The following is a 16599-nucleotide window of genomic DNA, read 5'->3' on the forward strand; positions in this document are numbered from 1 at the left end:
TTTTCTCACAAGGGAAAATGGGCCTTTGGTTCCTGAGTCTCCTCCTGCTTCTCAATAACTGGCAGAACCACGGACAGGGAGGCAATGAAATTGGAGAGTTTTAAGAGTCAGAATAGTCCATGGGCACCATGGGAAAGAGGTGGTGGAAGAGCTTCACGGGCTGCCTATGGCACCAGGAACACATCACAGGGCAAAGGACAGTGATGGAGATAAATGCGTCGGGACTCATGGGCCAGGACTATTTTGTCAATCTCCTGGACCCTTACTGTGCTGTTTATCACTGAGTAGGAAAATCCCTGAAAGACAATGAACAGAAATTCTAGTCCACTCCGAAAAATAGAATTTAAGCATGACTTTAAATCTGACACAGAAAAACCAAGTCAAAGAATGTCCCTTTCAGTCACTGCCATGTCCTGAATGACTAACAAGGGAAAGGAGAAAATGCAAAAGTGCTCATCCAGGCAGTGCTGGCAATTACCCAGTTTACCCCAGTCCTTGTGTCTAATTCAGCTCTCACTAGCTTCCGTCATCAAACCTATTCTTTGAGGGTCACTGTTCTATCCTCAGAAGTCATTTATATAAGAGATCCTCCTTGAGGAGATCAACTTATAACTGAGGCGGGAAATACTGGCTTTTCATGATAATTAAGAGGAAAGCCAGGAGATAAAGACATAGAGAGATCATCAGACAATGATAGTTATAGTTGGGGTTAACCTTCCCCTCAGAGCTCAGAGAGATGAGAAGAGGAGACAGAAAGATTGCAAGAGCCAGTGGGGATGGATGGCTACAGGGTTAGTGTCTTCAGGACACCATAGAACTGACACACAGTTGAGCTCACAGAGACTCTGGCAGCATGCCCAGGTTTGAGCCTGATGGACCCCAGCACTGCGATAAGTGGAAACGAGCCCACATCCCTAACACAGAAGCTGTCTCTAAGTGTCAGCTACTCCCAAATGACAAAATAGTTTCTCCAAAAAGAACAACAAGTAGAAACAAGCCCAAGAAAGTTCAAACATTAATAAGGCAAACATTACATCTCAGAACTGGAACATTATTAGTCTCTTGTTTCATGTGATACCTCCTAGGCAGGTGGAGCGCCCCTACTTCTGTGACTCTACTGCAGTCAGTCAGCCACTCAGATGTCTCAGGCTGGCTTTGCACACCAGTTCCGTAGCTTTCCCACGTGGAGAATCTAGTCTGGGTTTCTCTGTGACAGAGCTCTACCCACAATTCCACACAACCTGGCCCTTGTGTGCCTACTCTGTGATAATTCTGCCTCTGCGGCACAATGCACTGGATGCCTGTGCTATGGTTAGGGCTGTGGAATGCTGCACCAGGCAGAAGGGAGTAGAGTCCTGAGGTGAACTGTATGGAGAAGTCTATAGAAGGTTCTCTGAAAATCACTCTACCCTCCAAAGGCACTAGGCTGTGGGGGCGGGGGGAATGCTGGGAGAGGCAACCTGAAAAATCTCAGATATTTATATAGAAACAGCTGACTTTCTCAGGACCAATTTCCTCTCTTATTCTCTTACTACTGAAACTGAGTAATTTACAAAAAAAAGAAAAAAAGAAGAAGTTTATTCTTAGGCTCATGCTTCTTGGAAGTTCAAGATTATGTAGTCATATCTGTCAAGACCTTGTGGTGCTTCATAACGCGGTGAAAGTTGGAAGCAAAGACTACATATATATATATATATATATATATATATATATATATATATATATGAAGAAATGAAGGCAAATTACTGTGATAGTTAAGCAATTTCTATGATAAAAGAATTTATCCATTCATGAGGACTCAAACACCTCTTAATAGAGCTGGCCCATCTTTCAACACTACCACATGGAAAAACAGTATTTTCAACACATGACATTTAGCATAGTAATAGCAGTGATACATAAGCCTTCGAGGACTAGTGAGTCTTATACTAAGTAAAATTTCTGCCATGGCAAGAGTAATGTATAAGCATTGTTCTTAAAGATCATTTTTAGAGAACTCAGTAAGAGGTACTGTGGAAAGTCCTGATGCGGACTTTGTCAGAGCTACTGCTACATCCTCTGTCTCCCTCTTCCTTCCACATTTTTCTCTTCATTGTCAAATACCATTAACTTAACTCACAAGTCTGAAGATTACTAGGTGACCAAGGTCTTCATTGTCTCTCTCTCCTGCTTCTGGGACAACTGGGTTTTCCAAACATGTCCTTCTTATAATAGTGGAAACAATGTAGAAAGTATGAGTGTGATCAAGCATGCATATTTACTTTGAGCCTCCAAGTGTGCTTTATCTGTTACTGTCTTATCAGTCAACACCTGTATTAAAAGGTTAGGATTGCATTCTGCTCTTAAGTAGCCATGACACATATATGGTAATATAATACTTCTATATAGAAACAAAACAGCATGGGACAAGACTTTAGTCTATTACACAACCTTAATATACTCTGACAAAATTGCCTAATATCAGAAAGAATAGGCAGAATAATAAGTGACAAAATGCCCATATCATAATCCTAGTGGCCTGTAAGAATATTCTTTTACATAACAAAAGATTTTGTAGACAATACGGATCCACACATGTTGGTGTAGTAACTCTTAACTGTTACAACAAAATATAAGAGAGAAACAACTTAGGGGAGAAAGGATTTTATTTTGCCTTGTGGTTTCTGGGGTTTCTGTCAGCGTTACTTGTGTTAGTTGCTTCTCAATTCCTGTTAAAAACAACATCAAAGGAAGGAGTAAGTGGCAGTGTGAAATGACTTTCCTCATGGTGACGGGACAATGAAGGGAAAGACAAGGATGGATAGGAATAAAATGTACAAACGTCAAGCCCCTATTGACCTATTCCTCCAAGTATTTTATTTCTTCCTAATGACACTAAGCTATCAGCAACCCCACCATCCTCAACCCCAAGTTCTATGTATTTCTCTTGGCAAACTTTTAGTATTTCACATATTTTTACTCTGCTCTTTCATCTTTATTCTCACTGTAAATTAGGTTCTATACAGCCAACCACGAGTTTGACATTACTTGAATGTACTAACATTTTCTCCTCCAGATTAAGGCTAGACATAAAGTCTCTGGGCCTGGCCTAAATATAGAACGTTATTTTACAACGTACCATAAGTATTCTAGTCCAGTTCCTAATAGAGTCTTTGTTCCCATCTGAACCTTCATGAGCATGATCTTCACGATCTGCATTCTCATCAGCACTCTGGTCTTCTGAGCTCACCATGGTCTCCCATTAAGTTTCACTCACAACACTCTTGGGCCTCTCCCATGCACATTTCCAATCCTTTCCAAGTTCTTTCTGGAAAGCAACTCCCATCCTTCTGAACCATATCACTGAGTACAGTCACAGTAACGACTCCACTTATCAGTCCTAGTGTATCTGTAGGCAAGCTTTCTGATGCTGAGACAAAAAAAAAAAAAAAAAAAAAAAAACACACACACCATGGGAAAGACAACTTCAGAAGGAAAAGTTTAATTTGCCTCCTGTTTTCAGAGGTTTCAATCCATTGTCAGTTGGCTTTGTTGCTTCTTGGCCAACAGCGAAATGAAACATCCTGTGAGAGAGAGTGCTGCAGAACAAAGTAACTCACCTTGTAATGAAAGGGAAATAGAAGGAAAGAGCGTGGAGGTGTCAGGGTGAAAAATAAAGCCATAAAGCATTCCCCGGCAATCTACTTCTTCATGCTTCCAGGTCCTCCTTTTTCTACCACTTCCAGTTTCCACCACCCGCTGGGTACCAAGTCTTTAACATATGAGTTTTGAGGAATTATTCCAGATCCGAATAATAATGGTATGCTGTCTTAGACTGTTTCAGTGAGCCCAGAGAAATCATAAATGCTTAAACAGGGTAAAGAAGAACAGTCAGAGAAGACATGCTATTGGAAGCAAAAGTGGGAATTGTCCAGGGCTAGGAGCAATGAAATGCGGACATCCTGTGGAAGCTGGAAAATAATAGTAAAATATTCTTAGATCTTCAGAGAGATTGCTATGTCAAAACCTTGATTTAATATTGTAACACACAGGCTTTGGATAATCATCACTATAAAGTAATATGCCTGCATTATTTTAAGCCACAAAACTAACAGCACTCATTTTAGCACCAATAGAAGGCTAGCATATTAGAGTGAATAGCGATCATTATTTACCCTTTATTAAGCATAGATGCTATATGCCTCAATTCTTATGTAATCAGCTTGTTTGATCTGAGCGCAAAGTCACAGCTCTCTATCCAGGGGAAGTCGTGAGTCTTGGATCAATGCAAACAAACATGTTGAATCGGAACATGTTGGATGGAATTCACAACAATCTTCATTACAGGGGAGGTAATCACTTCTTCCAGATGCCATACAAGCACAATGCTGATAGCTTTCAAAGGAAAGCACTCCCTAGATGTCCATGAGGGTATATGAACCTGGTTCCATCCTCTCAGTAATATGGAAATAAGAATGGATGTTCAGTGTCATGGCTTGGTACTGGGACTTTCCATGATGCTTTAGTTTTAACTGATGAAGTAACATCTCTCAATCTCTAGACCCATCAGTTTCCCCCTGGGATCACAGCCCATCTAGATCTTCCCACCATTGTACCTAAGATGATCATCATTCAGGCCCTACCACATGCTCAGATTCTCTTATTGCCTCTTCTCTTTTCCTAAAAGCTATCTGGGACAATAAAGACACTGGCTTTCACTTTTCTATTACCCTTGTAATCTAATAAAGCTTCTACAGGATTTCGTTGAAGAAAGATTATAGACATACTGAGTGGCAATGGTGCACGCCTTTAATCCCAGCACTCAGGAGGCAGAGGAAGGTGGATCTCTTGAGTTTCAGGCCAGCCTTGTCTACAGAAAGATCGAGTTCCAGAACAGCCAGGGATGCACAGAAAAACCCTGTCTTGAAAAAACAAAAAAGGAAGAAAAGAAAGAAGGAAAAAAGAAAAGTTACAGAGCATAAATTTTATAAAAGAGGAAAAGATCAAAGATCAACTTAACTTTTTCACAATCCCAACTTGTTGCCTAGAAATTGATAAAATACCAAATACTGTTATTGTTTATTGAATTTGTAGCAAAGTTATGGAAAAAAATGATGATATTTTTTTTCTCCCAAGAAAATGTTATAAGGCATAATTTGTCGGAAGATGGATAAAATAATGGTTATTGGGAAAAAATGTATGAAAGAGACCTCAACCATTAGTGTACTTGTCGCATAAATAAACTTCTCTTAATTAAAATTTTCTGTATGATATTTTATTTAGTTCATAATTTTGTAAATGTCCTATAGGTAATAATGACTCAGGCATTGGCATATTTATATAAATATATAATTTTATAGACTAAATTCTTATATTACTGGTGTACACATTTTGAAATATATCAGAAATTCTGCCAGCATGAGCTAGCCACCAACAAGAGGCTGTCTGGCTCTGTGGTGACAATGCTTTCTTAAAGTCTAGAATCGTATGTCCAGTCTTCCAGATCACTGATTCTTCCTTCAGCCTTATCGAGTCTTCTGTCAAAGCCTGTTGTTGAATTTGCCAATTCACTTATTCTGTTCTTCATCTCTAGAATTTTTATTTTGAAATGGTTAACTTTTATTTCTCTGTCAAACATCTCATGTTGCTCATGAATTATTTCCCGAATTTCGCTTAGTTTTTTGTCTGTATTTTCTTGTAATTCCCTGAATTTTTGTAAAAGGACAATTCTGAATTGTTTGTCCGTCATTTCGTAGATTTCCTCTTCATCTTGGTCTGTTTCTAGAGGTTTCTTGATGTCTTTCAACAACGCTGTGTTTCTCTGGTTTTTCATCATCCGGTTATCCTTAAGTTGCTGCCTGTACATTTGATGAGACGGTAGCCTCTTTGAACCTTGGCTGGCATTCTTTGATGGCAATAGATCTTTACTAATTCTAGCCTGGGATTCTGCATGGCCCGGCTGGTGGCAACCCAGACAATGAAATTTTCCAATCAGAGGAGAAAAAGAAAAAAAGAATGAAAAGGAATGAAAGCTTAAATGATTTATAGCATAGCATCTAAAGAGCAAAACTACAAGATTTTAGCATTCAAAAGGGCTGAAAGACAGGAATAGAAAGCTTACTTATAGAAGCAACAGCATGAAAGTTTCCAAACCTGTAGAAAGATATAAATATCAGGGTTCAAAAAAGTCAAAGGACACCAGTCACGTTTAATCAAAATAAAATCACCAGAAATGTATTCCAATAAAACTATAAATGTTCAGACTCCAAGAGAGAATTCTGAAAACAGCAACATAAGATCAGAAACACTGATGACAACTTATGCTGGAGAAGATGTGGAGTAAAGGGAACACTACTGCATTGCTGGTGGAAATGTAAACTTTGGAAATAAGTATGGCAATTTCTCAGAAAATTAGAAAACAACCTACCTCAAGATCCAGCAATACACTTTTGGAAATATACCCAAAGGATGCTCAATCGTACCACAAGGACATGTGCTCAACTATGTCCATAGCAACATTATTTGTCACAGCCAGATCCTGGAAACAACCTAAATGCCCCTTGACCAAAGAATGAAAAAAGAAAATGTGATGTGGTACATTTACAAAATAGAGTACTACACAGCAAAAAAAAAAAAAAAAATCTTGAAATTTGCCAGCAAATGGATGGATCTAGAAAACCAGTTACCCAGACCCAGAAAGACAAATGTAATGTGTACTCATTCATAAGTAGCTTTTAGACATAAAGCAAAAAAAAAACAGCCTACAATTCATAATCTCAGAGAACCTATACAACAAAGAGAGACATACATGGATCTAATCAACATGAGATGTTGAAAAAGACAAGATCTCCTGAGTAAATTGTGAGCATGAGGATCATGGGAGAGAGTAGAAGGGGAAGGAGGAGAAAGTGCGGGGAGTGGAGAAAAAAATATATAGCTCAATAAAAACAATAGAAGGAACTGCTTATGTACCAAATATCTCGGCAGAAACATTACAGGGCACAGAGGGGTAGCATTCCTCACTTAAAGTACTGAATGGATCCCTGCCAACCAAGAACACTACAGTCAGAAAAGGTGCCATTCAGACATCAATGAGGAACAAAGACTCTCAGACTCAAAACTAAAAGAGCTCGCTGCTGAGCTTGTCTTCTAAGGAATGCTAGGGAGAGTGATAAATGGAAACACTGAATCAACCCTAGACTCCCCTAATCTTGTATACTAATATGAAATTTAAAAAGCAAACTTATTAAAGAAAAGGAGCGTCACACAAGCATAAAGATGTATGTTCAACCCAAGTACCCATACAAAAAGTCAACCATGGTGACTTCCACTTTCAATCCTCTACCTAGAGAGGCAAAGGCAGGTGAGTCTCTGGACCTCATTGTCCAGCCAGCATAGCTGGTCTGAGTGAGAGATTCTGTCTCAAAAGAAACAAGACAGACAGCACCTAGGGGAATACCTTAGCCTCCACATGTTATACACAAGTGCACATACACATGTGCACACATATACCATATGCACACACATACACCAAAAAGAAAAAGTAATCAGCCAGCCTTGGTGGCTCACACCTTTATCCCAGCATTCAGGGAGGCAGAGCCAGAGAGGTCTCTGAGTTCGAGGCCAGCCTGGTCTACAGAGTGAGTTCCAGGACAGGCAGAGATACACAGAGAAATCCTGTCTCAAAAAATAAAAGGAAATAAATCATAAGTAAAACGATTCATTAAGGAATATACAATATAAAGACATATATAATGCATAGCATCAAAAAGTTAATGTGGGAGAACCAGTAAAATGAAAGTGTGGAGTATTTTTATAACCACAGTTACGTTGCTATCAGATTAAAATGTCTCTTGTAACTACATGTTTTTGTAAGTCCCATAGTAATCACAAAGTAAAAACCTATAATAATACACTAAAAACAGAAAAGGAATGGATAAAAACATACTACTTGAGGAGAAAAATTGTTTAACCATAAGCAAGCATGAACCAATTCAGAAAAATGAACAAAATGACAGTGGTATATTTTTGCCCACCAATAATTACTTTGGATATAAATGAACTAAATTCTGAAATTAAAAGATATACAGTAGGTGCCTGGATTAAAAAACAAAAACCAAAACTCAACCATCTGGAATGTAAATGAAACATACTTTTCCTGTAAAGAATTATGTCATCTGAAAGTAAAAGAACGGAGAAAAATATTCCATGCAAATGGAGACCAATGGACAACATTTCATCAGACAAAGTAAACTTGACCAACAAAAACTGTAACAAAGATACCACAAAGGTAACTGCAGAAAAATGCAGAGGTCAGTTTAACCAGATAACAGTTATAACTATGTATATACCTGCTGTGGGACAATGGTCTTTTATCCTGTCACTTGTATTGTTTTTAATAAAATGCTGATTGACCAATAGCCAGGCAGGAAGTAAAGGCGAAATTTATGGGAAGAGGAACGTTTCAGTCTGCAGCTGTCACCCAGACAGAGAGGAAGCAAGATGTAACTGACACATCACTAAAAAAAAAAGGTACCAAGCCACGTGGCTAACACAGACAAGCATTATGGACTAATATAAGTTATAAGAGCTAATAAGAAGCCTGAGCTAATAGGCCAAGCAATTTATAATTAATGTAGTCCTCTGTGTGTTTCTTTGGGATTAAATGGCTATATAACTGGGTGGGACAGAAACCCCAGTCAAAATATACCCAAAACATGAGACCTGGAACATAAAGCAAGTGCTAATGGGTGTGAAGAAAGAGTTAGACCATATTAAATGACAAGAGAAGACTTCAACATTTCATCTGTGGTGGACAGATACAGATAGTCCAGACACAAAATTATCAGGGACACATATTTAAACTATACTCTAGACAAAACAGACCTTATAGATATTTATAGAACATTCCATTCGATATCTATAAAATACACACCTTTGATTGCATGCACATAAAACATACCCCAGATAAAGTGTTATCTACACACCTTGTTTATTACAGTACTAATCACAACAGCTAAAACATATAACCCACCTAAGTCACCATTAGTGAAGAAATGAATATGAAAAGGTGATATATTGATAATAGAATATTATTACACCATAAAAAGTGGAAATTTGCAACAATACTGATAGCCTTTCAGGTTACCTAAAATTAATCTAAACAGGCATATAAATGCCACATGATCTCATATATGAGATACGAAATGTTGACCTTCCAGAGAGTAGAAGAGTGGTTATCAGACATTTGAGGGACTAGCAAGAATTGAGGACTATGGAGCTGTTTGCCAATGGATGTATGACTACAGTTATGTAGGAATATTGTGTTTAAATGGAAACATTAGGCAGATAACTAGGAAATAGACAAGCAATTTCTTATAGCCAGGAAAAATAGTGAAGAAAGGAAATGCAGGAGGGAGACAAGAGAAATGAAGACAAGTGCTTACAGATTTTCTGTTTAGATAATGAAAACATTCTTAAATAGCTTATAAATAATGAAAGTACAGTTTAGTTAACTCAGTAAAAGCATCTGGTGGTGCATTTTGAATGGGTGAATAAAGTTACATATGATTTATGTTTCAATAAGATTATTACAAAAATATAATTTGAGAAATCATGGGCTAGTTTCCTTAATTACGTGGTTACTGTATATTATTTGTAAGAGCTTATTGATGGTTACAAGTCATCTTGCTGAGAGTGTGTGCTTGCTCAGCATATTGTTCTGGAGTATGACCTCAGACAGATTCCTGAGGCTGAGGTCATGTAACCAAAACCAAAGTTACACAAGTTCAAATATCATAACAATAGAAGAGTCTCACAAGGTAAGGAGAGTAGGCAATACTGATGGAAATAACAATGTCAATAAAATTCACAGAAATTGGAAAAGTGCTAATTTTCTGAAGACTTGTAGAATGAGAATTACAAGTCCTAGGTTACACAGATTAACCTCAGTCCTAAGTCTATAAGGAGGAGCTAAATTGGAAAGAACAAGGAAAAAAAACACAAGAGAAAGCAAGAAAAAAGACCAAATGGAATGATGGAATAATGAATGATGACATGCCAACAGAAAATCAAAGGGAAAAACATTCAAGAAATTAAGAATGAGTAGCAGAAAATATTATCCCAACAACAATAATAACAGAAAAACCAGAAAATCATTTGAGAATGGGAAGTAAAGCCAACTTCAGATAAATTCTTTCAGAACCTGTTTTGGACCATCATCCATAAAACAGCACTTATTCCACAGTGCTTAGTTCACAGTGCTTAGTCCACAAGGATGACACCAGCTAAGACCCTAAGCAATAGAGGAGAGAGGGCCCCAACTGGCTTTTCCCTGTAGTCAGACTGATGGATATCTTAAATATCACCATAGAACCTTCATCCAGCAACTGATGAAAACAGAGGCAGGGACCTGCATCAGAGCACTGGACTGAGCTCCCAAAGCCGAGTTGAAAAGTGGGAGGAATGAGAATATGAGCAAAGAGATCAAGACCATGATGGGTATACCCACCGAAACAGTCTACCTGAGCTAATGCAGCTTACCAACACCAGCCAGACTGGGAAGGAACAAGCATAGGGCCAAACTAGTCCCTATGAATGTGGTTGACAGTTGCATGGCTGGGGCACACCGGAGAGGCCATTGGCGGTGGCACCAGGATTTATCCCTACTGTTTATACTGACTTTTTGGGAACCTATTCTCTTTGGATGGATACCTTGCTCAGCCTAGATATAGGCCATGGACCTTCCCCAAGGCAATGTGCCTTACCTTCCCTGTGGATGGATGGGGGGGATGTGGTGGGGGGTAAGTGGAGGGAATGGGAGGAGGAGAGGAAGCGAAAATTCGATTAGTATGTATAATGAAAAAAATATATGAATAAAATGAAAAAGATAGTTTGCTTTCTTTAAAAAAATAAAAGTAAAATAAAATAGTGTGCCTAGAGTAGTTGTCTACAATATTCGAGATCATATCAGATATCCTTAAGGTTCATGCCTAATTCCTGATAACTAAGAAGGCAATACATCCATGCAAGTTGTCTCTAGCATTTTTTATAGACAAATGACTTTTAAATTCTACAAATTAATTTTTTCTCATATAGAAAAAGAGCTTCACAATAACTAATTTGTTAATACCAATACTAAGATTCCTGTGAGAAATTAATATGTTAGTACACATATATAATAGGAATACTGTCTGGTGTTGAGGCATTACTTATTCAGCCCTCAGAATGCTTGTTGTTGCCTTACAGAATTCTTCAAGTAAGAGAGCAAGGTCACAACTCATGAAGAGTATTCCAGGGAACAATAGAATATTACCAGACCTATACTCTATGAACCAAAGATAGATAAAAGTCTTCCAGCAACTTCTATCACTATCATCCATCCTGACTCAGTGGACAAGTCTGAGAGTCAGGCTTTGTTTGTTTGTTTGTTTGTTTGCTTACTTGCTTGTTTGTTTCTCAAGAGAGGGTTTCTCTGTAGCTTTGGAGCCGGTCATGGAACTAGTTCACATAAACCAAGCTGGCCTTGAACTCACAGAGATTCTCCTGCCTCTCCCAAGTGCTGGGATTAAAGGTGTACACCACCACTGTCCAACCAAGAGAGTCAGATTGCAATCTCATGACTACTTAATCAATTGGAAATGATGTCTGTGATAATTTTTTAAAAAACTGTTAAAGCTGAATAAATACTGTCTATTTCTTCAGACCTCCCCAGCTGAAAACCAAATATTAAACCAATAGTAAAATTTAAAACCTCACAAATGATGAAATTTTAAAAGATTAGATGATATCATAACATGATATATTTAGTCTTATAAATATTTATGTTCATCATTATTAAATTTTAAAAGGTAAATTTGGACATTTTTGTATTTGATATACTTTTAAAAGAAGAAATGTTAGAATTCATGTATTATTAGCTTTGAACCAGATACTTTATCTATAACACTAAAAACATTATCAAAGAGTATGGATTGCATGTATTGTAAGAATAATTGTCAAAAGTTATGAAAAAGTAAGAATGAATTTTTCTAATTATCACCAGGGACATAACAAAAGTCTCTTTGCTTCTTTCATTAGAGTTTTAGGTAAAAAATAATACACAAGAAAGTTCTGTGCATGATGCAAATTACTATGCCAACATATCACTTTTTTGTCTTAACACATTAAATCAATCCTAGGTGCAACTACCATAACAAGAGATATGCATGTATGCATACAAACATAATCTATGTATTCAAGGTCCTTCTTTGGATTCATTTTTCTTTGATAATTTTACATTTGAACAAGAAGTTGTTAAAATTATGGAAACTAAAAAGGTATATTCTACAAGAATATCCTAACATAGTTTGAGGAGAAGGTCAAGGAATGAAAACCATCTAAACTATAGATTCATGACAATATATTGGCAAGACTAAACAACATTGATTATCTGCATCACCAGTCCACACTAAGACACTTTATTTAATGTTGCTGCTAAGAACAAAGAGTACCTCAATTTCATCCTGCCAACTGGACCATAAGAGCTGTGAGCCACCCAGAACCCTTATAATTTGCTTTGCATGTGATTACTGACTAGCACTGAGGGTGAAGGAAAAGAGGAAAAATAAGTACTGTAGGTATTGTAAATTATTCCAGTAATCTGGATTTGATTCATATTAGTAGGTAGAAAAATACCCTTAGAGTAGACTTGCTAGTGCTACAGAGGTCATCCACCTTAGACAGCATTGGTAACACCTGTGGGCCTGTCTCAATTGACCAATTGATGAGCTTAGCTTTGATAGGAAACATGGCTCCTCTTCAACTCCAGGAGATCTTCCCAGTAACCCAACCTGATCAGAATCTCACCTCGATGCAAGTCTCCTTCATTTTTCCCCATTAAATATTGACAGGGTAGGCAATGGGAAGGACTCCTATTTTACACTACCCAGGTAAATTCGCCATCTGCACAGCTGTTGAGTTATCTTCACACCTTGATGTGTGTGAGAATAAACTAAAAAGCTTCTAACAGAAGCAAATTCCAAGTTTTTGCTTAAGAGATTCTAATCAATACACATTTCCATGCTCAAACTAGATTTGAGGCTTTCAGATGTCCGGACTCGCCTCTCTTCAGCATTGCCTTCTGGATACCTGTGGCAGCGGTGAAACAAAAACCAGCCTCTGCCTTTGAAGACTTATAATCCAGACCAACTGGAGATCCCTGACTAATGTATCTGAGCTCCACTTCTCTTCCAAGCCCAGTGGGCCACCAGGTGACTGACCACAGTCTCCTCACTTCTTGTCACTACAACCATCACCCCAATAATACTGTGCATCCATTGTCTGGTTTCTGTGGTGTAAACTAAGAGACAGAATAGAAACTAGTTCAGCTAGCTATCCACTTGAGAGTCTAAATAAGTACCACCAAGAAGTAAAAATGATTGAAAGAATCATTTAATCAACTCGTCTCTGTATAGTTGAAATTTTTGGAAGTGGAGCCAATAGTTTTTGACAAAGCAGTAACTAAGCAAGGAAATAACAGAGAGGAAGCCAAGCATCTCACGTGCACACTGGATGCCTTTATCTTTATTTAGCACTTCCCCTCAAGTTTCAAACTGAGTGCTTTAAGATTTTATAACCTGAAACAGGAAGAAAGGTCTAACTGTTTCTTCAATCATGGTTCCTTGTTCATTGAGAGGAGCTTTATATCAAAACCTGAACCAGATGTCCGAGAAACTGGTTGTTCACTTTTTCCTTCCTCCCTGAACTAAATCACTAAGTTATGGTGACATTCAGGTAAGTTTGTTGCACAGTTTGCTAAAGTTATGGAAAAGGGCAGATCCAAGAAGTGATACCTATGGAAACCTACTCATCTCGGGCATCCCAGGCAAGACATAGGGTACCATTTATGATGTGCACATTCTTTATGAAGTAGCACGGACTCAAATCTGTTCTCTATATAATGCCCCAAATGTCTTTTTTGCTCCTATTGCATAGAGCTACTGTTCTTACAGTAGGGAAAATGACAGCCTTGGTCCAAAGTCACAGACCCTTTAACCTATGCTTCTCCCTGGAGAGATCAAATAGCATTCATTTTATAGTAATGGTAATTATGATGAAACTAAAGATAATGTCAAAACTTTGTGATTGCAAATGCTGATTGTTTCAACACTTGGAGTAGACGAGATCATCAAAAAAAGTTGTACTGAATTTGTGCTCACAAAATTGTTTACCAAGTCATGCAAAGAAAACTATGCAAGTAATTATTTAAGTGGCAGAGTTTTGACTTGGAAGTTTCCTTTGATGCTCGATTGTACATTTGTAGCACTATTGGGTGAAAACAGAAGAAGAAAGCTAGAGTTTCCCTTGTAGGTTTTGGAGTTTGTGGCGTTTATTCTTAAGTGTCAGTATTTTTGAGAGGTTGGTAAACAAGTACAAGTCAAAGTAATAAAACTAAAATAACAGTTTTGTGATAAAACCTTCAGCCATAAAGCAATTCAAATAATAAGAAACTGATTAACCACCGGGAATGTACACATGTAGAGCGTATTGCCATATAGAAGCTTGGTCTCGAGCCTGACAGTAAAAGTGTTTATAACGAGGCAAACTCATTCCTGTAAGGTTTTCTTTAACCCAGAAGTCACATCTCTACAAATTTCTGTGAGACCATTCCCTATCTCATGAAGCATAATTATCAGTCTCTGATTTTGACTCTCATCCTTAACCCACTAAATCATTCATGAATGCGTTCTACATATGTAAAAAACCACCACTCTTTGCTGCTCTTTTTTCTTTGGGTAAGATCTAAATTTGCTTCTTTAGATTCTCATGATTTGATCTTTGCACAAACTTCCTTTGAAATAAAATATATTGCAGTGACATTTGGTTTGAAACTCTTTCTCTCTATCATCCCTGTTTCTTTATAGAATATAGAAGCATGGAATAGTTTATTACAAGAGGTCATTTTGCTTAGGGATCAAAAATAATAGAAAATGCAATTGCAGTGAAAGAGGTGAGTTGCCGCTGTAATCACAGTGATTATGAACACTATTCCTGGGTTGATATTTTAAACAACCTCAGAAAGATAATCCTACTAACACTTCCAGGAAATTGGAAACGTTTTCCTGAGCATTAGATCATTGTCAAAGGCATCAGATCTAAATAACACATACCTATGTTCGGGTGCAGAACCTAGCACTTCTTAAGCTTATTTCCTATGAAGTCTAAATCTCTGTATTTTTAAAGCTTTTTCAAGTACTGCTCTAAAGCCATTGAAAGCAAATTAAGGAGAAATGGACTTCAAAAAGAGTACACCATCCTTGAAAATGGGAGGAAGACCCATTGGTCTTTATAACTGCACTACTGAACACATTACACCAAACGCGAGAGCATTCTGCTTTTCTGGTGTAGTTATCAATGTAAGCCGCAAAGGATGCTGATTTAAGGATAGGCCAGAAAGGAATTAACTTCTAGGCATTGAAGAAATGCTTTAAGCACTCTAGTTTGCCATCTTCTTTCTTTGTTAAGGAATGGATTCTGTGCTAGTTTTCACAATCAGAGGAGATGACGTACAGGTCAGAAATTTGGTTATGAGAAGGCCGATGTAGTTTGCCAAGAACAATGAGCCGTGGGCATCTGTGCACACAGGGTCTTAGATGGAGAGAGCCCCATGAAGTTGGAGGAGTGAGATGCTATCCTGGAGAACGGAGAGAGGTGGAGAGTGTGAGTGAGGAACAAAGCTCAGAGCGGAAAAGTGCAATGACTTACCTGTAACACTTTGGTCAAATTGTTAAACAGAGCTTGGCCAGCACTCACTTTGTATTTGACGCCTCTCACTGTACCATTTTTGCTTAAAATGTTGACTCGTCTCGTTCCAAACGTCTTCTCACTGGCTGTCCTGGCTAATACCAGCAAGTCATCCTGATCTTTCTCATGTTCACTATCTTCTGGTCCAATGTGGCCGTTTTGCTGTCCCTCAGAGTCTCTGAGTCCATCTAGTCCACAGACACTGGCACATTCAGAATCCAGAGAGCCCGGGGGTTGTCCATCTTCATAGACTTCTTTCAGTACTCTGCCGCTATGAGACGAGGCAATCCGAAACCGGACTTTCCGCGGCCTGTCACTTTCTGCCTTTGTCTCTCTTTTTAGCATGGTCTCGTCCACCCACATGCACAGTTTACACCATTCTGGATCTGCTGTCAGTTCCTCCCTTGGCCACAGCAACAGCAGAGCTGACTTCCAAAGACGGCAGCCCTCCCGTGGCACAAAGAGTGAAAGAAAAGAGGATGCCCAAGGACGTGTGGTGTGCCTTGGCTATCAATAATGCATGTGCATGTGTGCTATGGTTACCATTAAACTAAAACCTGCAAAACGATCCCAGACCTTAAATATTAAACATGCAGGGTGGGCTCTGACAGAACAAGTGCAAGAAAGTGGCCTGAGATGAGACAGACAGGAAGCATGCCACAAGGACGTAAGGGGCTTGAAGGTCAAAGCAAATGATGGGTGTCGAAATGATCTTAGCAGAAACTACAGGTTACTGTCTAGAATGGAGGTCTGAAATAAAACGTAGAATCAAATGTGTGGGACACAGGTGCCCCCCTCATCCCTAAGTGCCAGTTTCTTCTCCCACTCTCTCCAGGC

General features: G+C 38.4%; 1 protein-coding gene across 1 annotated transcript in view; it reads right to left on the reverse strand.

The window, feature by feature from the left end:
- Positions 1 to 16125, reverse strand: part of Grxcr1 (glutaredoxin and cysteine rich domain containing 1) — a 108532-nt gene extending 92407 nt beyond the window's left edge. The window contains exon 1 of the mRNA XM_041671652.1: positions 15724 to 16125. Coding sequence (XP_041527586.1) covers positions 15724 to 16125 — 402 coding nt within the window. The remainder of the gene's footprint in view (positions 1 to 15723) is intronic.
- Positions 16126 to 16599: the final 474 nt, after the last annotated feature.

This window comes from Microtus oregoni, unplaced genomic scaffold, assembly GCF_018167655.1.
Source record: "Microtus oregoni isolate MIOR12 unplaced genomic scaffold, Mior012 000021F_ref0000039, whole genome shotgun sequence".
NCBI classification, from domain to species: domain Eukaryota; kingdom Metazoa; phylum Chordata; class Mammalia; order Rodentia; family Cricetidae; genus Microtus; species Microtus oregoni.